The 27,188-nt window shown below is 45.1% G+C and overlaps 1 protein-coding gene across 44 annotated transcripts in view; it reads left to right on the top strand.

Moving 5' to 3' along the window:
- The window catches only part of LOC127584774 (sorbin and SH3 domain-containing protein 1), a 345,097-nt gene that overhangs the window by 272,630 nt on the left and 45,279 nt on the right, over window positions 1–27,188 (top strand). For 29 of the 44 annotated variants that reach the window (XM_052041712.1, XM_052041726.1, XM_052041714.1 and 26 more), the window contains 8 exons: window positions 525–572; window positions 4,642–4,771; window positions 7,083–7,197; window positions 9,915–10,043; window positions 13,622–13,705; window positions 16,026–16,091; window positions 18,100–18,201; window positions 19,606–19,655. In XM_052041712.1, the coding sequence (XP_051897672.1) occupies window positions 525–572; window positions 4,642–4,771; window positions 7,083–7,197; window positions 9,915–10,043; window positions 13,622–13,705; window positions 16,026–16,091; window positions 18,100–18,201; window positions 19,606–19,655 (724 nt within the window). The remainder of the gene's footprint in view (window positions 1–524; window positions 573–4,641; window positions 4,772–7,082; window positions 7,198–9,914; window positions 10,044–13,621; window positions 13,706–16,025; window positions 16,092–18,099; window positions 18,202–19,605; window positions 19,656–27,188) is intronic. The other 15 variants (XM_052041728.1, XM_052041721.1, XM_052041735.1 and 12 more) reach the window with 7 other exon arrangements.

The raw sequence follows: 27,188 nt of genomic DNA on the forward strand, positions 1-27,188 counted from the left end.
CCTGGAATTTCTAACACATAATTTCCTTTGCTCTGTGACCAGAAACTGTAGTGCCAGTATAAACAAACCCTTCGCTGAGTCAGCAGAGGTGGTGGTGAGTGGTTTGCTTCTACACAACTTGGACTCCAGCTGCTCTGTAGCAGGGCTATGGGCCCAAAAGGGGAGAGTTTTTTTTTGTTGTTTGTTTAATTTTAAACATTGTCTATTTTGCAAAGGTATTCCTTGAGGATGGAGTCCTAAACAGGGAATGCAATGGTAATGTTTCTGGAAACTCTGTGCAAAAATTAACCATGATTCCAATACTGGATGATGCAAAACTATCCAAATTGGATTTGTGTGGAGTATCTCCATCTAATTATCTCCTCTAACTTTGTACAACTGACCATGTGACGGGATAGTTTATACAAACTCCATAGAATGCAGTAATTGGGTGAACAGGAATAGTCAATATGCGAGTTCTCAGAAACAAGTGAAATACTGAAACAAACTGAGAGTGGTCTTCTCATCGAATGCTTTTCTTCCAGATGACGAACTAGACGACTATTCTCCACGGTACCCTTGCTCAGAGGATGGTGAGTATCTTCCTTCTGGTGATAAATTGCAAACATCCTTGCAGCAGAGTGTTGACCGTTCAGGCCCTCTAACCTGTTCATCAGTTAGATCACAAGCACACAAGCATTTAGGAGCAGGAGTAAGCTATCGGCCCTTTGAGCCTGCTCCACCACTCATCGAGACCGTGGCTGATCTTCCACCTCACCCCCATTTTTCTACGTGATCCCCATATTCCCTGATTCCCTTAATATCCAGAAATCCATTGATCTCTGTATTGAATGAATACGGTGACTAATCCTCCACAGCTGTCCAGGGTGGAGAATTTCAATGGTTCACCACCCCTCGTAGTGAAAAAAATGTCCTCCTTATCTCAATCAAATGGCCGTCAGCTTCATGTCAAACTACACCACCAGGTCCTAGACACCTCGTCAAGGAGAAACATCTGCCCTTTAACCAGTTTATTGAGCCCTTTAAGAATTTTGTATATTTTACTGAGATCTGTCATTCTTCTAAACTCTGGAGGATGCACTACCTAATTTCTCATATGGCAAACCAGCCATCCCTGGAATCTGTCTGGTAAATCTCTGCCGCACTCTCCCTATGGCTAGTATCCCTTTTCTTAGATCAAAACTGTAGACAATACTCGCAGAGTTATGCCATCCCATTAAAAGATCACCACCGTCTGGGGATGAACATCATTGCAGCTGATGGCATTAGGGGCAGTGCTGTTTTCACCCTGGCTTTACCCTCATTGGAGCCGATGGGTCAATATAATCCATTAGAAAGCAAATTACTGCAGATGCTGGACATCTGAAATAAAAACAGAAGGTGTTGGAGATGCATATCAGGTAAGGCAGCAGCTTTGGAGAAACAACCAGTTAATGTTTCATTATGACTGGAAAAGTGAGAAAGCCAGTGTTTGAGTGATGTGTTAGATCTGTAGTAGGCAAAAACCATAGAAAGCATTCTATCCGGATGCATCGTGGCTTGGTATGGCAACTGCTCTGCCTGGGACCGGAAGTAACTGCAGAGAGTTGTGGACACACAGCTCAGCACATCACGGAAACCAGCCTCCCCTCCCGTGGACTCTGTCTACACTTCTCGCTGCCTCAGTAGCAGCCAGCATAATCAAAGACCCCACCCACCCCAGACATTCTCTCTTCTCCCCTCTCCCGTCAGGCAGAAGATACAAAAGCCTGAAAGCACGTACCACCAGGCTCAAGGACAGCTTCTATCCTGCTGTTATAAGACTATTGAACGGTTCCCTAGTATGATAAGATGGACTCTTGACCTCACATTCTATCTCGTTATGACCTCGCACCTTATTGTCTGCTTGCACTTTCTCTGTAGCTGTGACTCTTTACTCTGCATTCTGTATTGTTTTACCTTTCAATGCACTGTGTAATGAATTGATCGGTATGCAAGACAAGTTTTTCACTGTAACTCAGTACAAGTGACAATAAATAAATAAATAAGTCTAAAAACAGAAAATGCTGGAAGCACTCAGTCAGTCAGGTAGCATCTGTGGAGAGAGAAATAGAGTTCAGGTCAATGACAACTTGTCAGAACCAATTATGTATCAAGTTTCTTTTATTGGCTTAAATAATCACAATGATTTTCTGGAATACAGCCACTGCAGTTTGATGCAGTCACCGCCGTCAATTTATTGAGGAGTATAGAGCCCGTTGGCACCTCCCAGTCGCTGACACCAATGGCACTGAGAGAGCAGTAGGAAGGTCTTGCTCAATGCAACAGCAGCAGGAATGAATCCAGTGTGAAACATTACGGTGGTTGGGAGTTGGAAGAGTGCAGACTGGAAATACTGGGGGCTTTGTTCAGGGAGCAGAGATTCAGAGAATCTTTATCCAAGTTGTTCTTTAAAATCAGAGCCCCGTGTCACAGCTTTTGCTTTGTGGTTTGATTTCAGCAGTGCAGCTCATTGGGGTTAGTCTGGATTTGAATCTTGCAAAAAATTGTGAAATGTCGAAGTTTGTGGCTCTCACCAAAAAGAGTAACCACGGAAACTGCAGCATGAGTGAAAACAGCACCAGTGGTACTCCTCTGAGAATCTGCAACTCCTCTGTGTGGTTAGCATACAACACCATCCACAGAAACAGGCTGACACTTGCAGACTGCTCAGTTGTTCGACAGTCCCTTTGATTAAGCAACTGTGACCTTTCTGATTTCTTCCCCATGTTGAACATGTAAAGGCTGTACCCACAGAATATCACTGGCAGTTCAGACTGGCAACAGTAGCACTGTAATAAAAACACTCAGCTGGTCAGGCAGCATCTGTGGAGAGAGAAAAACAGAGACAATGTTTGCCATCAAAAGCCTCTCACCTGTTTTTATTTGAGATTTCCAGCACCTGCAGTTTGCTAATTTTCAGTGGCAAGGTTATGTCTGATTTTTAAAAATTGATTGAAAATCAATTATTTCTGTTTTCATTTAAAAATTGTCTGTTTATTCCAAATTGGGAAATTCCAGTAAAAGTTTAAAGTCTTGAAAAGAACAACCTAGTTTGGTTTCCAGGAAGTTTAGATTCATTAGGTTCCCACAGAATATTATCTAAAAGACATTTAAGATGGTTAGTTCATTAAGAATTATATTTTAAAAATTGTCCAAATGAGTAAGTTATTATAAGGATGTCTGCTGCCTTTATTACTCTTTATTACTGTTAATTATGCAGATGTGAAGTAGCTGTTTGACATTTTAAATCTTAAAATGATATCTGTGATTAACCAGTTTTTAATGACTGGAGTGAGATTTAATGTTGGCCTCTGAGATCAACAGAACAGGGAGAGTTGGTGCCTTTAACTGGAGAGAAAAGTATACGACAAAAAGAAATTACTGACGTGTGACCTCACTCCAAATTATGTCCCCACTTGATTTAAAAGGGAAAGCACTGAGGCAGCTCCTGAAAATTTGGGCACGTCACTTGTCATTGTTTGCAGTGGTTGATTTGCTCAGTTGAATGGAACCAAGACTGGACTGTGACAAAAAGAAGCAATTTATCTTGCGGCTCCAGTTCTGTTCCATCTCTCCCACTGTGCACTCTCCCATCCCATCCCCCCCCGACCCCTCACTTCTATTTTCCTCCTGCCCTTTTACTCCCCTCCCAGTTTCCAGTGAGTGTTTACTCCATCCTGTGTTTCAATTCCACAATATCATCAGACCAAGAATCAGCTTTCCTTTCACTTTTAGACTTGTTTATTTCCCTCTCCGTCCCTTTTCTCTTTGACCGAGTGCTCTCTCCATCTCTCCCTTTCCCCTTCAACTTCCCTATTTCTGTCCCCCTCCTGATTTTTTCACCCTCCCCTGACACCTTGCGCGCTCTTCCTCCCACCAGCCACACTTTTTGCCCTCCCTGTGATCCAAAGCATCTTGTGAACTGGAAATGCATTCTCATCATATGGGTTCATCTGGTCTAAGTGGTCATTGTTCACATACAATCCCTTCAGAAATCGGGCACCCTAACCGTGGCGGCAGCAATCCTGCATGCTCCCACAGTCATACTAATGACATGCGTCACTGGGTGGCGAAGGCTTGGTTACTTGCCCAACTCTCTTTTATTTTCTACCTAGATCCACTGTACATGTTATAAAGTCCCTGCTGCAGCCAGATTCTCATCAGCCAAAATGAATCAGGATTCAGTACTGGTATGGAGCAGAGGAGTTGAATCACTGAATTCCAAACGCAAATCTCATCGCAGCTGCTGTTGAATTTTAATTCAAATAATTAAATTGGAATATAAATCCAAAATCAACATTTGGGGAAACAATAACACTACCAGACTAACATAAATACTCATTGCGTTCACTGATGTCCTTCAGGGCAAGAAATCTGCCGTCCTTGCCTTGTCTATAGGTAACTCCAGACCCACTGATGCTGTTGACCCTTAGTTGCTGTTCAGTTCAGGCCAGTCAGGGATGGATAATAAGTGCCAACAGTGTGAGTGACATCCACATCCTGTGAACAAATAAATAAAAGTTTGGAATGATCCTGGTGTGCCTACTTTGTGGACTAGGGGGCGGAAGGTCACACTGCCATTCTTTTGTTCCACTAACTGGTTCTTCCTACATCCTGCAGTGAAAAGCCAAACCTTTGTGCCTCGGTCCAGGAGTGCAATGGACACCACTGACTCCGAGACTGTCGAGCGAAGATCAGCCACCCTGCCACTACCCACCCGGTCATCCTCACTGAAACCACTTTCTGAGAGGTACAGTTTCAATGATCCTTTCTAATGTGATTCTCCATGATGCTACCCATCCCTGAATCAATGGTTCAAGTCCAACTTCTTCAACGGGGAACTTAATTAGACCTGCCCCTCAAGAGCAGGTCAGAGGCTCGGTAACCTGCGGCAAGTGACTCACCTCCAGACACCCCAAACCCTTTCCACCATCTCCAAGGCCCAGATTGATGCAATAGATTCAAGAGGCTGCAACTGTTTTCTTTGGCAAAGGCTGAGTGGAGATTTGATACAAGTATATGAAATGATGAGGGGCTTGGACAGAGTGGATAGAGGGTGTTCCCTTTGGTGGAAAGTTTGAGGCTGAGAGGTCTCAGGTATAAACTAAAACATAGAACACTACAACACAGTACAGGCCCTTCAGCCCACAATGTTGTGCCGACATTTTATTCTGCTCTAAGATCTATCTAACCCTCTCCTCCCACATAGCTCGCCATTTATCTGTCATTCATGTGCCTATCTAAGAGTCTCTTAAATGTCCCTAATATATCTGCCTCCACCACCTATACCAGCAGTGCATTCCATGCACCCACCACTCTCTGTGTAAAAAAAAACTCCAATCACCTTAAAATTATGCCCCCTCATGTTAGCCATTGTTGTCCTGGGAAAAAGTCTCTGACTTTCCACTCGATCTATGCCTCTTTATCATCTTGTACACCTCTATCACGTCACCTCTCATCCTCCTCCTCTCCAAAGAGAAAAGCCCTCGCTTACTCAACCTGTCCTCATAAGACATGCACTCCAATCCAGGCAGCATCCTGGTAAGTCTCCTCTGCACTCTCTCTAAAGCTTCCACATCCTCCTTATAATGAGGTGACCAGAACTGAACACACTACTCCAAGTGCGGTCTAACCAGAGTATTATAGAGCTGCAACATCACCTCACGGCTTTTGAACTCAATACCCCGACTAAAGAGGAAGAAGATTAAGAGGGAGATGAGGAAACCCATTTTTAAGTAGCATGCAGTTGGAATCTGGATGCACTGCATGTAGATGTGGTGAGGGCAGGTTCTGTGGTGGCCCTCGAGGGAGTTGGATAAATATATAGTGAAGAAAAGTTTGCAAGACTACAGAGGCTGGGCTGATGGGTGGGTTGCTCTGGTGGGACAACCAGTACGGACATGATGGGCCAAATAGCCGCATCTTGCTCCATAACCGTTCTATGATTTGCCAGGATGAATGCAGCTTCAACAACCCCAATCTGAATGTTTACTTTCCCATAACTACCAGCTCAACGTTGCTGCAGAATGTGCTGCCTACAAAATGCACTGCACCGTTCTCACTTGGAAGTACCTTGCTATTCCTTCATCAATGATCTAAATCCTGGAACTCCCTACCCAAACACAATGGGAGCACCTTCACCACTCTGACTCACGGTCAACACTGTAAGGGAAATTCAGGGTGAACAATGGGTGCTGGGGTTACCCACATCTCAAGTGTGGATGTTTTAAAAAATACAATTTTTTTCTATCTGTTTTGCCTTTAAATTCAATGTCCATCTGGACTGCATGCCCAATGTTCCTATCCCCGCTCTTTTTGTACTGTAAATACCAAGTTATATTTCCTCTGTGTTTTATAATAAATCAGACCAGCTGTGCTGACTTGCTTGACTCCATGCTGTAACTTCTGAGTCCTATTTTCAAGAATCCACTCCATCCTTTGAATTCAATAGGTCTCCAGTTTGACCTGTCATTACATTCCTTTGATGCAGTCTACAAATATGAAAACTACAAGGATTTTTCTATCCATTTCACGGTTTCAAATTTCTCAAAAATGACCTTGCTGCAAAAAATGTTTTCATGTAGTAATGGAATTGAGAGTGGAGAACACGACTCATCAGAGATCGGGGCGGGGTGCTGATGCATAGAATCATAGCATTGTAGAGTATAGAACTTGGACCTTTGGCCCACCGTGTCTATGCCAACCGTTTTGCCCACATTAGGGCTATATCCTTCTATGCCTTGCATATTTAGGTGTCTGTCTAAATACCTCAAACATAGTGATTGTATCTGATTCCACCACCACTTCCGGCAGTGAGTTCCAGATATCAACCACTTTCCGCGCTTAAAAAAAAACACATTCCCCTCAATCTCCTTTTAGACTCCTTCCTCTCACCTTAAACCTATGTAATTATGTTTTTGATACCACTACTACGAGAAAAAGATTTTGACTATCTACCCTATCTATGCCTCTATCCCCAAAGGGGATTAATGGTGTGTTTGATTAGGGGCCACCCTTCGAGGAGGTTTTCTGTTTCCGTGAATATATTTCACTTCTTCCAGGAGCAACTGGGGGCCACTGGACAAGAAGGTGGACACACGACGGTATCGGGCTGAGCCAAAGAGCATTTTTGATTATGAACCAGGGAAGTCTTCAGTACTGGCTCACGAGAAAACGGTAGTGTATGAGCTTGGCTGATCCTCACACTAATGGCTGGCTTTTATATGTTATGTTTGTCTCTCTGTCCCTCGCTCTAAAAGGCTGTTCACATGTGCAGAAATGAAAAAGTAGCTCTGGGAAGAAAATCCTGATTTGGTTCAAATACTCTTCTCCCAGCCCTTTAAATGAAACAACCAATTATGGCTCACTAAAGGCAAAATAACTGCGGACGCTCGAATTCTGAAATAAATACACAAAATACTGGAAATATTCAGCAGGTCAAGCAGCATCAGTGGAGGAAGAAGCAGAGTTAGAATTTCAGATTGATGATCTTTCATCAAATGAAATATTACCTGTTTCTCTCTCTACAGTTATCGCCTGACCTGCTGTGAATTTCCAGTCAATCACAAATCACAGCCTTTTAAGAGAACAATGCTGATTTGTTGCACCATAAATAAGAAATCTCAATGTTTATTGGCTTAACAAGCTAGCAGCTAATGACCAGCATTCTCATAGCAACTAATCAACTGATAACAAAATGTTTCCTTTAGTTAACATTTTTATATTTTACTCAATTCAATATAATCCAAATGCTAAAACTTGAAAGATAATTCAAAACACATCAATAAACTCATCTTGGAATGCCTAAAGCACTGATCCCCTGTGTACAACTGTCCCCTGGTCAAGGATTTTTCTCGAACTCCTTTTCTTGTGCTCAGGTTTCTCTGTTGAGACTTTTGTCCCTGGCTTTTAGACCATCAGCCATCTCACTGTCAGTGAGCTGAAAAACATTTTTGATTATGAACTGGAAAATTCTTTAGTACCAGCTTATGATTACACAGTACTGTATGGATATCAGACTGAACGAGAGGGACTTCCTCACTGTGAGAGTGCTCCATGCTGAATGGATTCTCCCTTCACTCCCTCTAGTTCATGTCATATCAATAGTTTAATCAATTAATAGGAGGGATTACATGGTAAATTTTATGCTGGTATTACGTCACAGTAGTTGTAACTTACCTGATATTCCTTTGCCTCAATCCACAAACCTCAATATTAATGGCCGTAGATTTAGGAAAGTCTGGTATCCTCTCCCTACACTTCAATTGAACAGGACTTCCTATTCTAAGCAGCAGCTTACAATGCCTCTCAGTGGTTACTGCAGAGGATTCCAACTACTGATGTTCTTGCCCTTTCGACAGTTAATCAGATTTATATTTGAAGCAAATAACACTTTTAAACCTGCTAGTGTTTAATGGCAGCCCAATGGAGTCTCAGGACCTTCCAGCTACAAAACAAAAGCTGTGTAATAACTCTAGATGGACCAATGAACCACACTTCACCACATTTGGTATTTCCATTTATAACTAAACAAACACAAATCCTTATTTTGAATACACATCATGAATCAATCTTTAGTTTGTCAATTTATGAACTTAGTTCTGCCGAGTCTGAGAGTAGGTTAGGCCTGTATGTAAAACCATACTTCACCTGGGTCAGCAGATCTGGCATTGTACTTTGATGAGTGAGGTGTACAGTAGTTTGGTACTTGGAAAGTCAGAGGGTAAAGTTGACTGTTTGAACTTTGCATTATCTTTTCTTGCTGGATGCTTGGGGTTTTGGTGGTGGGGAGTGGGTGCTGGACATTCTGGCCAAGACCTCATTGGTTCATTCTAAGTGCATGTTTTGCATGTAACAGATTCAGTGGCAGAGTCTTGTGTGTATCACAGTTCATTTTGATTTGGATGGAGTGCTCGATTCCCAAAGTTCTAAACTCTGCAAAGTACAGTGGTCATATATACCTTCTACACAGTAACTGGGGAACAGTCCCACGCACACTGACCCTCAATGGGGGACTGGTCCCACACACACTGGCCCTCGCTGGGGCCGGGTCCCGCACACACTGGCCCTCGCTGGGGCCGGGTCCCGCACACACTGGCCCTCGCTGGGGCCGGGTCCCGCACACACCGTCCCTCACTGGGGAACGGGTCCCACACACGCCGACCCTCACTGGGGGACGGGTCCCGCACACTGGCCCTCGCTGGGGGACGGGTCCCGCACACACTGGCCCTCGCTGGGGGACGGGTCCAGCACACACTGGCCCTCATTGGGGGACAGGTCCCACGCACACTGGCCCTCGCTGGGGGACGGGTCCCACGCACACTGGCCCTCGCTGGGGGACAGGTCCCACACACACTGGCCCTCGCTGGGGGACGGGTCCCACACACACTGGCCCTCGCTGGGGGACGGGTCCCGCACACACTGGCCCTCGCTGGGGGACGGGTCCCACGCACACTGGCCCTCGCTGGGGGACGGGTCCCACACGCAATGGCCCTCGCTGGGGGACGTGTCCCGCACTCACTCGCCCTCGCTGGGGGACATGTCCCGCACGCACTGGCCTTCGCTGGGGGACAGGGGACGGGTCCCGTACACACTGGCCCTGACTGGCGTAAGGTTCCTTGGGCAATAATTTTATGTTACACCCTGGACATGGATATTTGCAGAAGCCAAAGGCAAGGCAGTCTATTTGCAGTTTGGCCAATCCCTCTGAAAAGTTGCAGTGGAGCAGTTTGCTGACCACCATGCAACACCCTGCCACCTTGCATGTATCTGCATGGATTCTTGTGTTATCACACATTGGTGTGTACTCTTTGGAGGTGGACCTTAACTCCAAATGCATGGTGCTAGAAAGTCAGAGGAGTTGCTAGTATATCTTACTGAGCTTTTTACATTAGAACTCTGAAGAAAGCGGTGGAAGAGACTCAGCACAGCCACACATAAAGGACCGCACCTTGAGTGGCAAGTGTGATCAGGTGCAACAGGGAAACCATTCACACTATCACAGGGAGGACTTGAGCAGAGATGTAAGTGTAATTGAAGCTAGTGTGGTCTTCAGGTACAGATAAAACTTTTCATTCAACTTTAATACTCTCAAGTGTTTTCCAAAGATCCATGCAGGCTATCTTGCTTGAAGTTACTGTTTGTGGTAACTTGTATCACAGGAATACACGTGTTATCATTTCTTCATCTACCTATTGCAAATGAGAACCGGTCTAAGGTGTTGGTCTTGCCTACTACTCAATAGTCAGTACCTGAAAGGCAGAGTGCTCTGACTTGCTTTTGCCTCCCCGTTTGTGGCTTAGTTTAAATAATCTGGGGACTAATGTCAAGAGGAATTTTACGATGCACCATGGTTGCGGTGAATTGTGGTTGGAGGACTGGGCTGTGTTCTCCAGTCTCGCGTTCAGCCGCAGTGAAGCTTTATTTAAAAGCCCCTCCATGTTGATTCCTGGCCCAGTGAATCATGCATTACACCAAGGACAGTTTGGATGTCTAATGTGCTTTAAAGCTAATGAAGCATGCTGAGGTTGGAAAGGTCAACAAATGCATACCTGAAAAGGAGGATTTTGATGGTGGGGAGAGAGGTGTTTTGAGAGGGAGAGGCTGAGTCGTTGATGTCTCTGACTCAGCATTGGTGAACTGGTTTATTATTGTCACATGTACTGAGGTACAGTGAAAAACTTTGTTTTGCATGCCGTCCATACAGATCATGTCATTGCATCAGTATGTTGAGGTAGTACAAGGGAAAAACAGTAACAGAATGCAGGATATAGTGTTTTGTTACAGAGAAAGTGCAGTGCAAGCAGACAATAAGGTGCAAGGTCATAACGAGGTAGGTTGTGAAGTCAAAAGTCCATCTTACTGTACAAGAGGTCCTTTCAATAGTCTTAATACAGCGGGGTAGAAGCTGTCCTGGAGCCTGGTGGTACATGCTTTCAGCCTCCGAGAGGCAGAGCAATGAGATGAGAGATGCCTTGGTGGCCAGATCTGGAACCTTCAGTGATTGGAAGGTGTTGGGATGGGGAGGGGGCGTTGGACAGAAAGGTTGGAGAGCCTCCTTGCTTGTAAACCCATCTTCTTCCTTTGTAAACAAAAGTGAGGGTGCTGATGTCAGCTGTCAGGGGGAAGGGTGGGCTGAGTGTAGCTGATGGAGCTTCGAGGGAAAAGGTTACCTCTGGTGGAGCTCTGGAGGAATCAGAGATCTGCAGATGCTGGAAATCTGAAATAATGCAGAAAATGCCAGAGACACTCAGCAGGTCAGGCAGCATCTATGGAGAGAGAAATTGAGTTGTTCAGTTCAATAACCCTCTTTATTGATAACAGAAGGTCCCAGAGGGCTGAATTTCCTGGAATTTAGGGTAGTGGAGGAAATTCAGAATGTAATAATTCCTAATTCAAATTTGCATTAAATGCCTTTTTGCATTTGGTAATTCCGGTCTGTGTAACTAAACCCTCCTGACATCTCCCGCCTGAAGGACAAAAACTCCCAGTCTGTAAAAAGTGCTCAAGGTGATGGTTGCTAAACTCATCCCAAAGCCACACTAACACCCCCTGGCAGTTGTTCTGGAATGGTTTTGCAACTGCCTCTTCTGTAAGGTGTGGATTTAGTGTTGGAGTGGGAGAGAGGAATTAGTCTCGAGTGGTGACAATCAGTGGCTGTTTAATACTCCGGTCTGGTTATTGAAACAAATAACTCATTCACACCAATTTTTCGCACTGCTCCCCAACATAAAATTCCTACCCTCTGCTTCATCATCCACAGTCTGGAACAAGGATGTTAAAATGGTGTAAAACTCCCTCCACTTTATTCCAGCAACATGTCACCTCTGCCAAACTCCAGAAACCTTCCCAGGGCCGGTATGCTTATCTTTTGTATGTGGGACAAAAGTTGGCTGACTTTATTTTAGTCACCTTCTTATAACTGCCAAAGCAGCCGCTGCAAGTTTCAGCAATATTTCATTCCTAAGGCTGTGATGATAGACTTTTGGGCTTTTCTCAGCACAGCGGGAATGAAGAGGAAATGCTCTCCCTGTTCAGAGACAAGTTGCAAACACTGCTTTGTACAGAGTCTGAAAAACTGGAAATTAGATCCTGAGAGTGCCTAACTGCCTAAAGTGGTCTGCTGCAAATGGATCTCCGACCGGTGCAGTAGTTTGAGTTCAAATGGTGTCTTGGCAGATTTCCTCTTGAGTTTTTCCTGTGACTCTAGAGGTTGGATCTAAAGCATTTTACAGGTGGTTTGTCCCGGTGTGTCTGATGTCCTGGAGTGCACCCCATGGTTTACCACTTTTGATTCTGATGACTTAGACTTTCTGCTCTCTCTTCTTTCCAAGGAGTGGTGAGCAGTAATGTGCCGTTGATGTAGATCGGTAGTAGTCGGTTGCACTGTCATTCAGGGAGGGCATGGTGCTTGAATGTTCTCCCAGTCCAGAAGCCATGTCACAGCCAAAGCATTAAAAGTTAAGCAAGGACATATCTAGGCCGGTGGTGGTTGGCTTTGTATTTTGCCCAGTGATAATATGACCCGATCAAGCACTGGCAGAGTAAAAGGTCACATACAACAGCTAAGTTCAAGGCTTTTCCATCAAGCGTGCAGTCTCCCTGGGCGGAGCAGTGGAGTGCTGTTGGGTGCAAGAGCCTTGACTGATGACCATTCTCTCCCCCTGCTTTAAATAGAAGGTCGGAGTGGGGATCCCACATTCTACCTCTGTAGGTCGGGATATTTCTCCATCTCCCCTTGGCCACTCAGAACACACTGTGTAGTTTCTTCCACAAATACTGAGTCATCCTCTCTGCTCCTGGTCCCTTCAGATCAACCTTTTTCAAAACCTCTCATTTTCTAGAGTGTCTGTTCTGCATTCCGTACTTTAACCTTTGTGCGTTAATCCTTGACCTTTCAGTCTGATTTACTGATATGTACGGCATCAACCCTGAACCTTGCACCTGACTTCACTGAACACACCACTAATCAGGCAAACGTTTCAAAAATAGTTCACAGCAATTGGGCTTTGCGAATATTGAGTATGTTGAATACAACTTGTTCACTTTTTGGGAAAAAATTTGCTCTGTGAATTTAACATTCATTACTATAATGGATGTCTGTAATGGAGAATGGAATAATAATCAGTTGGGATCCCGTGTCTGCAAGCAGGGATTAGTCAGAGAATGAAGCTTCCACAACACTGTCCTACCAAACATTCCGTTCTGGAATGGAGGAAAGTTTCCAGCTCAGTGCTCCAACACTGCTGAGCCCCAGTCTCCGAGGATCAGCCTTGCTGCAGCACGAGGGCATTCCTCCCATTTCTTCATCCACCGCCTTAAAGTTGGATGAAATAATATTCATACAGTTAAAACTAACCTGGGTCAAAAAGCATGTTCAAAGAAGCCGGGTCCCATGCCCAGCATCTGGGCACCATGACTAGCCCTGAACGCCTTCCCCAGCCCAATTTCCGTGTGCGTGTGTTCAGACTCGAATGCTCGGGATCCAGGGGTTCTCCGTACATATCGCAGCTCCTGCTTCCTGTGGTTTACTGCATGCTTCTCTGTATCCTGTACTCAATCATCTTCTTTCTCCTCCACTCCCATGCTGTTACCTCTTCAGAATCGGGATATAAGTCCAGAAGAAATAGATTTAAAGAATGAACCTTGGTATAAATTCTTTTCGGAACTGGAATTCGGAAAACCGGTAAGTCAGTAGTTGAGCCGAGCTTTGGTTGGGTGTTGTTTATCATTGTAGTAATCCCTGGAGGAAACTGATGAGTGAAGCTCTGTTATGAAATAGTTTAAATCATTTTACCCAGATCATTGGCAAAATGTAGCAAAGCTGCATTGTTACCGCACCCTGTTCTGTGCTTATCTCAGACATGGTAACCAGCACTGATCACAACCATCTTGCCTACTTGTCTACCCTCCTTGTTCTTGTCCTCCTCACCCTCGCCCCTGTCACTGCCCCTCGATCCCCTCCTCCCCTTCCCCTCTCCTCCCCTTCCCCTGCCCTCCTCCCCCTTTCCTCCTCCTCCTCCCCCACCCACACCATCCTCCCCTTCCCCCCCTGCCCTCCACTTTCTCTCCTCGCCCTCCCCTTCTCTCCCATCCCCTCCTCCCGAACCCCGCTTCTCTCCCTTGCCTTCACCCTCCTCCACCATGTCTCCTTGCCCTCTTCCACCCCCAACCTGCGTCTGGAAAGAGCATCAGCCTGTTGGCCAGGGGCTGCAAAGTAGAAAGTGAGACCATTGCAGAAAGAGTATCTTGTAAAATGGGTGAAGTGCTGTGGTATCCTGGTGTCTCACGGGGAGACTGTTGGTGAGAGTGTGCCCACACAGGCGTTGTGTACTAACCTCCCACTGAAGGCTTTGATGTGTTCCCTCTCAGCGGAGACCAAGTCTTTGGGAGTCTGGAGATGGTGGTATGTTGGATTCATGGTCTGTGGAGGCAGAGGGTCGGTGGAGGGATGAGTGGGTCTGTGTTGAATGGAGAGGTGAGAGGTTCGTGCACTGGGCGTGTCTAGACTGGAGAGTTGGCGGAGGTGAGGTCCACGTCTTGGGTTACTGTGGATTGGATGTTAAATCCTGAACATGGTGTGAAGTTCAGTGACCCGAGCCTGAGTATTTGTGGGTCACAGGCCAGTGGGTTGGCGGTGAAGGTACAGGGTTTGGGTCTACATATGTATGTAGTGGAGTCATCGTGCCCTGGGCCATGTGTGTGGACTGAGGCAGGGATGACGAGGGAGCAGTGAGAGCCCACTCCTGGGCCTAAGCATGAGGTGGGATGGGTGAGGTGCCAGAACAGCCCTGGGGATATGGACTGGGGAAGAGTTAGAGCTGCAGGATTCTGTGGAAATTTGGTGGCTGTGGGACTGCACCCAATGCTGTTTGAAGATAATTAGCCTTGAAGTGGTAACATAAGAGGTCTTATATTTGAATAGTGTTGAAGTCAAGTGATTGAACTGCCAGTGTAAATAACGGCTATTTCTGCTGGTCCTTTTTGCAAACTGGATATCAGCCTCTTATCAATGTGGTAGGTACTGAAGCCAATAAGCCAATAGAAATCTGGTCAGAGCAACACCCCCCCCCCCCCACCCCCCCCCCCCCCCCCCCCCCCCCCCCCACTGTCATTTCTGCTCCCTTACAGATTGTGGCATCTTACTGCCAGAAAAAAAACTCCTCTTCCCTTCAGGCAACCAGCTTCAGGAGTTAGTTGCAAAGGAAGTTATTGCAATAGGAACGGGCCAACTGGAAACTTTTGTCTCGGTTGTGTCAGCAAGAACCCTGACCCTCTGTCCCAAACTCTTGGACAACTCCTGAATGTTTCCTCCTCTCTGTTCTGAATTGACCCAGTAACCAGGGGGTCAAAATCACAACGCAGCACCATGATAAATCCTGGCTTTGGCCTGTCGACTATCTGGCCTTGTTCCTCACTCACATTGCATGCTACCCATGCAAATTCTGACACTGAAATACGTGGATACAGTGGGTGGGGCAGGGTGAAAGTGCATTGCCCATGGCCATAACGAGACCTCAAACCCTCCTCCACCCTCCTTACCCCACTGGGTACTGAGCTCAAGGCAAATTTCTCCTCTACTGATGCCTCTACCTGTGGGGATGGTGACAACGGCAGTTTTCATAAACGTTAGAAGGGCCTTCAGCCAAGCAGGCCTTTCGGGAGTTCTGACCCTTGCCCCACCCACCCATCAAGAGTCACGGGCCAATGGCTGGAGGGGGAGCCATGGATAATGTTTCCTTCCCTCTTCCCATAATGTGGGTCGTCCCGGAGTTAATGGGCCTGTCTCCTGCTGTGCCTGAGAGCGGGCACTTTGCAGCGAGCTGGTGATCTACCGTTTACTTGCCGGTCTGCTGGGCTGGGACACGGCAGTCCTATGTGTGTGAGGTGAATCCTGGCTTGGATCCTGAAAGCAGGTCCTGCAACCCCTTGGGATTTTTACCCCCTGGTTCCTTTGTTCCTTGTGATGACTTGTTCTGTTCATTTCCTCCTCTGCTCTTTATCAGCCTCCAAAAAAGATATGGGATTATACGCCGGGGGAGTGTTCTATCCTTTCTTTAGAGGACAGGAAGGTAACTTGTGCACCTGTTTCTCCGATGTGCTGTGTGGCCATACCTTGTCCAAGAGCATTAACCCTTCAGATGCTGCAACCCATCAGCTTCTGAAAGAGGGAGATGCAAGACCCAGGCTGGGGTGAATTCCCCTCTTTCAGAGGCCGATTTGTCAGGCTTCTCTGTTTGCATTTCAGACTCTGAGCATTTGTACTTTTGTTTTGTTCCTTTTTTTAACATTTGCATTCAGCATTGATCCCCTGCTTTCAAGACCATTGCAGAATGACGAATTATGTATTGAATGCTGTGGGTGTGTGACTGTTACGGTGCATGGTGCGATCTTGTGTAAGTAGTAAAGGCATCACCAGCGTTTGAACATTTGCCCTGCTCCCCCCATGTACAGGAGAGAGCCCATTCCCTGCAACACCTCACTTCTGGCTGAGCTCCATCTGGGACATTTCACCTGAGGCTTGAAATGCCCTCCAACCAGGACAACCATCTGAACATGGTCTCCCCTTCCCACTCCCACCAGGCACAGTTCCCCTGCTCAGTGTCTCCTCTGAATAAATAGCTAGAACTTGCCCCTTAAAACCAGAACCCTTGTCACTCAGGGCTGACACTTACTACATTCAACCAAGGGTGAAAGTTGAGGGACTTGGTCTAAATCTGTGCCTGTGATTTAGGGCTGTGGTAGGGTCTCCTCACTGGCAGCAGGATATGAGGGGGGCAATGGAGAGTATCCTATTCTGGTTCCATTGTGGCACAGGGTATTCTCAGTGATGCCTCCTATGGGCACTGGGTAACGCTTCTTACCTAAGCTAACTTATTGGTTAGTCACCTTTGTTTCATCATAAAGCCTCAAAAAAATCACTGGACAAAATGGGTACTAGGAGTTTAATTACCAAGAGATAGTTGGACAATGGTTCACCAACGACTGGGGGTCAGCAGGCCAGGGGCTGGGGAGTGAGGGCTTGCCAAATGCTGGGATGTTGGACAGCATCTAGAGGTGGGAAAGGACCTCCTTTAATGAAGAGAGTTTAGTTAAAGATGGGGTTGGGGGGGGGTGGGGAAAGAGGACAGTCATTCAGAGACAGGGTCAAACAGAATCCCCCAGTCTACCGCGAGTGCAGTTATGTCACCGGCTGGTTAAAATACCCCCTGTGCTTTGTCCATGAGGGGTTCCACCCCAGGCCCGAGAGCAGTTCCCAACCTCAACTGGAACTGTTGGGGTGGTAATGGAACGTCAGCCCAGAATTTGGGAGGAAGCCGTGGGGTAACTATTCCTGTTGCTATGTCTTTCCAAAGCGTGCTTCTGGACATCGGGAAAAGAAGGGGTTGGACCTCCAGAGCGACACACATACTATCCAATGACCTTCTGGCGTCCCATCTCCAGACTCCCACATGAGGAGATGTGGCCTTGTGAGCAAGGTACGGCCTGCTGGATCCTGAAGTGTGTGGCTCAATGCCAGAAGCAGGGAGAAAAGAGTTGTCAGCTCCCAGGAAAACTTCCAGTCAAGAGAGTCTAAACCGGTCTCTGGTGAAATGTGGGAATCAGTAGACATGTACTTTAAATCCTCCACTGGGGGGAGACGGAATGGATCAAGTGTTGAATAACCTGTAAAGGAAGTCTCAGCCTGTGTGAACTATGGGTGATATTGTGAGCTCCGCTTCGTCTCAGATACATTACTGCCAGCCTCAACGTGTTATTTTCATATACGATACATGGGTCGAGAGAGCGAGTGAGAGTGTTGGTCGGGTGATGGTTTCCATCTCGTAATTCAAACTTCTGTTAATTTAAAATAAAGATGCTTTGCTTAATCTGCAGTGGATTTGCCGAGAGCTGCCCTGTGCCGCTCGCCAGCTCTGTCCTGCAGTGCGGCGGGGCTTCGGGTTTTCATGTAACTCTTGAGTTGGTCTCTCGCTGTGCCGCCCTTCCTTTGTATACTTGGCTTCTTTGATGTGCCAGGACAGCGGTTTCATTTGCTCTAACTGCACTCCCCATTTCTGTTCTCTTTCCCTCTGTAATCAGGATCAGCTAGAGAAAGACCTTTCTCTCTACCAGGCTGAGCTAGACACAGATTTAGAAAATATGGAGAAGCTTTTTAGAAGCCAGGACCCACGCTCATGGAAGGTACTCTTCACTTTCTCCAGTGTTAATCATTCTCTGCATGCATTAACCTTGTCACTACTGGAAATAAATGGTCTCAGCAATCAATCAGTGCAGGACTGTACACACACTGCCCATATTGAAGGCTAATAGGCTTGCAATCAATTGATAATGAACACGTGAATGATGAGGTGGGCCTTCTGTACCCTGGGGTGAGGGACCCCTGTATTTTTGGGCATGCTATTTAATAACAAATTAATATCTCGTTGTTATCTTGTTGACATTCCAGGCTGTGCACCTCTTGTATTTAAAATGAAACTGCTTTTCCTGCATAAATTGGCCTCTGAGATCAGCTCTAAGTCTTTCATTAGCTATGTACCAGGCAAAATTAACTGTCAGCCACTGATTGTGTTTCCAGACCCTGCCTGGTGCAGTTCTGTACAGATGTGTTCCCATGTAATTTGTTTGCTTTCATTTCAAACTGCTTCCTGTTGTTGTGCATTCTGTGGCCAGTCCCAGTAATATCACTGTCCCTATCATAACTGTGAGTCTCCTGTGGCTGACGGTCCAGGCAATGAGGCTCGCAGATCGAGAGGCTGTCAAGATGGAGCTGTGGATGGTAATTCCCTCTTGTTGTTTCTCCTGCTCCGTGCTGGTTAGCTGCCTGCTGTCCTGGTCGCCTTTGGTTACCACTTTCAGTTTAGTGAGGCGGATATTTCCTGAATCAAGTGCATGCTCAGTAGAATCCACGGCAGCTGTAGAGAGAGGTGTTTGCACATTACTTACTGCGGCTTTGGCTGTCAAATTGAAATGCTTTTGAACAAAGGGACAAATCTGGTGAGTTCTGTGAAATGCATGAGACAGTGAGGGTTGCAAAGCAGATAGCAGTGTGATAAAAATGAAGTATGGTTTCTCCTAAGTTAGTAACATAACAACCACTTTTTAAAAAGGAATCAAAGTATGGGTGCTCTCTTAGGGGATGTCTGTCAAAATTAGGGATTAGGTTAGAAATGTTTAAAGTTCACAATGTGTGAACCCTCTAAGACCAGTTGGAAATTGTCCCTGTTTCTGGCTTGATGCACAATGACTCATTCACAAACAAAAGAACAGAGGCCAGCACACTGGCTGTTGTTCAATCTGTTTCACTCCCTCCCTCTCTCCCTCTCTCTCTCTCCCTTTCCAACCCTCCTCCCCCAATACCACCCGAAGGAAACTTCTCAATTCACTGGCTTTATTCAGCCAAACCAGGACTCTTGGAACATCAGTGTGGTGTGTGAAACTAGGGGGTCAGATCTGAAGACAGTGCAAGTCTGCGTCCTGTCTTGCAAATTCACTCCGTTAGGGCAGCAAGTGTCACCTTTTGCCCTTCTGCTCTTGTGTGGGTTATTTCAGATTTATCAATGATCCTCATTGTTTTTGTTCTTCCAGAGCACAACGCTGAATTCTGCCTTGGAAATCCCATCTGAGCGCTCGACTTAGTAAGTACCATCTGTGTTCTTAGAGCTGAGCTTGTATCTGAAATATCGGGGTTTGTCTCTGCTACAGTAACCTCTGCCTCAGCATCTCCAGTCTGTGAGATTCTGATGAATGTGCTGTTTCAATTGCATCGAAACCTCTTTCCCTTAAATGTTCAGTGCGTGTATATGCGTGTACATTTGGAAAAAGTATGAGGCAACTCCTTGTTAATTATTGCTCTGAGTGCAATTGCAAAGAGTTTTTGTCTGCATTTCAATGTGATTTTTACAGTGGTTCATGTTGCAAAGAATTCAAGGATGTATTGGAAGGATCTTGAAGGATTTCTGAGTATTTAACAAAAATATAGTCGGCAAATTCTTCAGATTGCTGAAGACTTTTCACGAAGTTTTCAACAATTGTCCTGCGTCAGCATTGTTAGATGCACTGTGCATTAATGACTGCGAGAAAGTGACGATCAAAGTTCACCCTCCTCGTTAAAGCCTCTGACCGCAATCATTTCCTCAGCAAAATAGATCAGTTGTCAGATCTCGGAATTGAACTGTAGCATCCCAGAGCTCTTCCTGTGGTGCTGAGGAGTTGTTTATTTGTTTTGGGACCTTCAGGGGCACCAATTAGACCGGGTGGATGTGCTCAGCTCCTTTTGAGAAGCATTTTCTTCTGAAATGATTCAGATTTACTTCTGATTATTTTGCTAAAATAACTGCACAAAGACTTACACTGTTAAAGGAGCCGTATCGATTTCATGGAGACCAGGGCAGACCTAATGGAAGCTCAGTCCCTTTGTGAGTTGTATTGTTGGTGTCTGGGTATATGGTACATAGAACAGTGCAGGAACAGGCCCTTCAGCCCACAATGTCTGTGCTGACCATGATGCCAATGTAAACTAAACCTAGCTGCCTGCACATGGTCCATTCCCCTTTATTCCCTGCCTGTTCATGTGCCTGTCTAAATGCTTCTTAAACGTTGCTATCGTATCTACTTTTGCTTCCTCCCTGGCAGCATGTTCCAGGCACCTACCACCCTCTGTGTTAAAATAAAACATCTCGTAAATTTTCTTTTAAACTTTCTCCCTCTCACCTTAAGTCTATGCCCTCTAGTGTCTGACATTTCTACCCTGGGAGGAAGATTCTAACTGCCTACCCTATCTATGCCTTTCATAATTTTATAAACTTCTACCAGGTCTCCCCTCAGCCTCCAATGTTCCAGAGAAAACAATCCAAGTTTGTCCAACCTCTGCTTGTAGCTAATATTCTCCAATTCAGGCAACATCCTGATGAACCTCTTCTGCACTCTCTCCAAAGCTTCCACATCCTTCCTGTAATGTGGTGACCAGAACTGCAAATGTAGTCTAACCAAAACTGCAACATAATTTACCAACTTTTATACTTAATGCCCCAACCGATGAAGGCAAGCATGCCGTATGCCTTCTCTACCGCACTATCTACTTGTATTGCTACTTTCAGGGAGCTATGGACTTGCACCCCAAGATTCCTCTGAATATCAGTGATCCCATTGGTCTTGCCATTTACTGTATGCCTTCCTCCTGTATTTAACCTCCCAAAAGATAGCACCTCACATTTGTCCAGATTAAACTCCATTTAACATTTGTCTGCCCAAATTTCTAACTGATCTATATCCTGCTGTATCCTTTGACAATCTTCCTCACTATCCACAATTCCACAAAATATCATGCTGCCTGCAAACCTACTATTCAGACTTCCTACATTTTCATCCAAACCATTTAGATATGTATTATAAATAACAGTAATCCCTGGACTGATCCTTGTGGAATGCCACTGGTCACAGACTTCCAGACAGAATAACACCTCTCCACCACTACCCTCTGTCTTCTGTGGGCAAGCCAATTCTGAATCCAAACTACCAAATCACCATGGATCCTATGCACCTTAATCTTCTGGATCAGCCTGCCATGAGGGACCTTATCCAGGTAGATAACATCCACTGCCCCTTCTTCATCAATCATGTAATATCTTTCAACTCACCCAACATACGGGATAATGCTAAGCACTGTGTGTAGATGTACATACAGCATCAAAGGTGCCACATAGAAACAAATATTTTTCTGAGGAGAGAAAGCTTGGGATAGGTAGAGTGCTTGGTGAATGGGGGGAAGGGAAGGGTGATAAGAATTCCTCTCTATCCTACTGCTTGGTCTGAGCCTGAGGTCCCAAGTGCGGCTGCATTGGTTATAAAGTCAAATAACGAGGCAAAAATTAGCCAAGGTTTCCATTCCCCATCCAAGTGAACTCCAGGTAGTAAAGGGCAGGTTCAGCCCTGTTCATTCCCATGCCATGCAGTTCTGCCTAAGGTTAGAGAGAATTCGCAGCACAGACCAGGCCGTACAGCCCAACAGATGTGTACCCGTGTTTATGGTTCATTCAAGGCTCCTTCCACCTTGTATCCCAATGGTTGAACAGCTTATTGGCACTAAGTGGCTTCCTCCCACATGGATAAGGTACAAGAGGAAATGGTGGCCAGTGTCAGTTAACACGAGGGGAGATTTGAGAGGAATGTAATAAAATGAAAATTGACATGCTTTATCTCACTGTGATGGCGGAGGAAGGGATCAAGGAAGGAATTGCTCTAACTGTCCTGCTAAACCACCTATCTTTGTTACCTTGGCAAATTTAGCAACAGTACACTCAGTCCCTTCATCCAAGTCATTCATCTGGATTGTAAATGGTTGAAGCCACAGTGCCAGCCCAAGTAGAACCCACTAGTTACTGCTTTCAATCTAAAAATTACCCATTTATCCTGACTTTCTGTTAATTAGCCTCTCTCCCGTGTGTTCTTACGTAGCAATCCTTTATGTTGCACCTTACCAAAAGCCTTCTGAAAATCTGAAAATCGGTTTCCTTCCGTCTACCTTGTTTGTAACATCTTAAAAGAACTCAAGCAAATTTGTCAAACATTATGTCCTTTTCATAAAATCTCATTGACTCTGCTTGATGGTGTTCTGAGAAAGGAGAGGTGAACCAATAGAAAGAGAGCAAAGAGGATTGAGGAACGGGCAAAGAGCAGAAAGGGCATGTGAAGAGGTAGAGAAAGAGACTTGGATTTATTTTGGTCACCTTCATCACTTTAGGATGTCTGAAAGCCCTGTACAGCCAGTGACGTGGTTTGGAAGTGTTGTTACTGTATCAATTTCAGAAGTAAAGGGGCTTGGGACCAGAGGTGAGAGGGAGAGAGAGTGGGATAGTGAGAGAGAGAGAGTGAGAGGAAGAGTGAGATGGAGAGAGGGAAGGACAAAGAATTGGCTCCAATAAGCTAAGTGATGTTATTTGGGAAGGAGAGGTGTTGGAGACTGGAAACATTGAGAAGAGGGAGGGGGTGGCAGAGGGTGCAGGTTGGAATCTCAGCCAACTCTCTCTCCTTCCCCAAGCCATCCTTGCACTTCCATTTCCATCCCTGCCAGTTTAGTTATACCCTAGCCTCTCCAAACTTCTGCACTTGGAACTGACCACTCATGTAACACTGTGGGAGGATGGTATCCTCCAAGACAATAACAGTCTATAAACCAGTCGGTTACTTCCATAGGTAAACATGCTGAGATTAGATGAACCACTGGTAATTTAATGTCAAGTAGACTTCCGCCCAGAATCACCACAGGCTGTTCCTATTGAAATTCTGTTGAAATTCTCCTTGAATGGTTAAACAAATGCTCAGAGAAAGCTTTGAAAACTGAGAATGATTCACTTTTTTAATGCAAGGTTTTCTTGTGTTTGACCTGTGATGTCATTGTGCTGAAACAAAGCCTTTAAGTCCTTGAAGGATTTAAATCAATGGGTTTAATCAATGGGTAGAAGTTCCATTTAATGAGTGAGGCAGACAGGTACTATACTCTTTTTTTTCCCCAACTTTCTGCCCACATTCAGCTTGCTTGAGGTGGACTCTTAACAGAACCAAGATCCACAATTTTACTGAATCTCAGAGCACAGAGGACAACATTGTGTCTATTTTATCTGAACCAGCTTGCCCAAAGAATTGGCTCAATTAGTTCAACTCTCCTCTCTTTCCCCCAATTTCGGGTGTTGATACAGGAAAATCATTTCCTCTGGAAGCACGTCCAGAACGAGGGAGTATTTACATTAGACCTGTCTCTGAGCTCAATGGGGTTGATGGAGACAAGGATGGGCCCTGCAACTGAGAGCACTGCAGGGAAGATATCAGAATCAGCGATACCAGAGGTGAATTGTACAATAGCCTCTTTTCCGCTGTTTGCTAACTTAAGTGAATATTTACACGTAGCATTATTTTGCTTGTGTTGCAGCTGGGATGGAATGGCAATGTCAGGCTATCACAGGTGGAATGGAGCAGAATTGTTCTTAAATGGTGATTTGTATGCTCTCAAAATTCCAAATTGACCCCAAAATGTCGAAAAAAGATCTTGCAATATGTAGTTGTCAGTAATGTGCATGTTAAAGTCATGATTCATTTATGAGCTTCTACAGCTGAAAGAAATCTGGTGAAATACAAAGTTCTCAATTGAACAAACATGAAACACAATATGCCATCAGATGGCTGGGGAGTGGTGCAAGATTTGATTATTTTTCATCTGGGATTTAAATATGAAGCTAGCTTCTGTCAGAGGGGAGATTCATGTGGTATAAAACATCCGTGATGTTGAAGTAAGTAAATTGGGACGCCAATTTCCCCAACAGGATAGTGTTCACGTATTTGTCCACAATTAATTCTTTAGTTATATCAGTCATTGAAAATCAAACCTAATTATATTCATATAAAGGTCCGTGACAAGATTATCAGCCAAGTTGGTTGTCTTAGGTAGAAGGGCAAACACACCATTGAGCCTGTGTACTCAAATCCTGGAAGGTGAAAGGACAATATCAGGTGGCTAATATCATTACAACATGTTATGTATGATTTAATTAGTAGAAAAATACAGCAGAAAAACAAGGAAGTTCTGTTTAACCTGCATAAATTACTGACGCCCTGCGGCAATTTTGGGCCTTACACAATAGAAGTGGTGTCAACCTTTGCAGATGGATGTGTGAGTTGTTTACTGCAATGGGAAGAAGGGTAGGGAGAGATGCTATCTTTTTATGTATTCATTTAGAGGATGTGGATATGCCAGTATTTATTATGATTACCCTAATTGTCCCTGAACAGAAGAGGCAGTGAGAGTCGACCACATTGGTAGTTCTGGAGTCGCATGTAGACCAGACTGGACAAAGACGGCAAATTCCCTCTCCTCAACCAAGGGGGGTTTTCCAACAATCTGATGGTTTCATGGTTACTATTACTGAGAGTAGCCTTAATTCCAGCCTTGCTTACCTAATTCCGATTCAGTTTCCTAGCTGTCGTGGTGGGATATGAATTCGTTGGACTCCTTTCTGGGGACCAATGTCCCAGAACTTTGGCCGCTAGTTCAGTGACTTTATGCTAACATACCCATTAAAGCATGGAAGGCTAAGAGACTATTTAAAGTTGGGTGGAGTAGATAAGAAAGAACTGTTTCCAGTGGCACAGGGACGAATAATTAAGGACACAGGCACTTGGACAGGAACATGGATAGGAAAGGTTTAGAGGGATATGGGCCAAATGTGGGCAAGTGGGACTGGGCTAGACGGGAATCTTGGTTGACGTGGACTAGTTGGTCCAAAGGGCCAGTTTCTGTGCTACAGTATATGACTCAATATAAGTATCAGATGTCTAACAGAAGGCCTTTGTTGAACTGAGGAGAGATCTTTTTACCCAATAAATCAATGTGATCTGGAATTCACAATGGATAGGCTGGTGGAAGCAGATTAATGTCAAATTGGATCAATAACTGAAGGAGATTGTTTTTCTTGTATTTATTTACTTATTATGTTTTGGTTTCCCCAATATGGGAAGGATGTGGAGGCTTTGGAGAGGGTGCTGAAGAGGTTTACTAGGATGTTGTCTGGATTAGAGGGTATGTGCTGTAAGGAGAGATTGGACAAACTAGGGCTGGTTTCTCTGAAGCGGCAGAGGCTGAGGGGAGATCTGATAAAGGTTTATAAAATTATGAGAGGCGCAGATAGAGTAGACAGCCAGTATCTTTTTCCCAGGGTCAAAATGTCAAATATTAAGGTGAGAGGGGGAAAGTTCGAAGGAGATGTGTGGAGCAAGTGTTTTTACACAGAGTGGTGGGTGCCTGGAATGTACTGCCTGGGGTGGTGGTGGAGGCAGATATGATGAAGGGACAAGAGGCTCCATGCAGACAGCACCCGAGGTCAGGATTGAACCCTGGCTCCTGGAGCTATGAGGCACTAACATTACTTGCTCCACTATCACACTGACCTTTTGGAGGACTTTGGGGAATAAGCAGGAAAATGGAATTAATTGGATAAATCCATCTGACACAAGCAGAAAAGCCCCAAATTCTTCTTCAGTAATCTGGTTATAGAATATCCCAAAGCACTTTACAACCAGTTAAATCCTTTTGCAGTGTAGTCACTGTTATAGTGCAGGAAATAGCAGTTTACCATAAGATCCCATCATTTACAAACAATAAATGACTACATAATTTGATCATAACACTGTTGTCTGAGAGGTAAACATTGGTCAAGCCAGGAGAGAGCTCCCTCTGCTGTTCTTTGAGCTGATACTTTGGGTTCTGCTCTGCCCACTGGAGAGGGCAGATGAGACCACAGATTAACATGTCATTTACAAGATGGTGCCACTGACAGTGCAGCGCACCTTCAGCACTGGTTTCGACCTGAAATACAAGGACGGCAGGTAGACAAAAATGAGTTTGGCTCTGCTAAATGGTGACACAGGAGACTGCCGATGCTGGAATCTGGAGCAACACAGAATCTGCTGGAGGAACTCAACGAGTTTAGCAGCATCTATGGGAGGAAAGGAATTGTCAACGTTTTGAGTCCTGGTTTCAACTTGTCGACAGTTCCTTCCTCCCATAGATGCTGCTCGACCTGCCGAGTTCTGCCAGCAAATTGTTTGTGATACTAAGTACAAGAAGTTTAGTGAACCCAAGGCAGATGAGCTGAATTATTATACTGGCTGCACTTGGGTAACAGACTGGTTCTGCTTTTACAGATGCCCATAAGTTAATTTTGTCTGTAGGTCAGAAAATACACAAAAATCACTCACACCTCCACAGAGTTGTAAGGAATGGCATCAAAAGCACATAAGACTGATAAGAAAGAACAATTACTAGAAGTGAAGAGAGAGAGGAAACTAGTTCTACTGTTCATAGTAATGAACATATGTATGTACATTAGACTTCTGAATTTAATAATATTATGGGAGCTCGTTCATATGTCAGGGTGTCCATGAGTCAGGTGTTCATAGCCCAGGGATGGCCTGTATATGAAAAATGGAGACGTATGAAAGCACAAAACCCTTTAACAACTACTGAATGATGACATAAGGGCTTAAAACGAGGAGGAGAAGATGACAATATTGGTTAAAGAAACAATGACACCAGTGAGCAAGGATTGTACAGTAGAAAAATCACATGGTGAGATGATATGGATTGAACTAAGATTGGAATAGGAGTAGACATGATGTTG

The sequence above is a fragment of the Pristis pectinata genome, chromosome 30 (assembly GCF_009764475.1).
Source record: "Pristis pectinata isolate sPriPec2 chromosome 30, sPriPec2.1.pri, whole genome shotgun sequence".
NCBI classification, from domain to species: Eukaryota; Metazoa; Chordata; class Chondrichthyes; order Rhinopristiformes; family Pristidae; genus Pristis; species Pristis pectinata.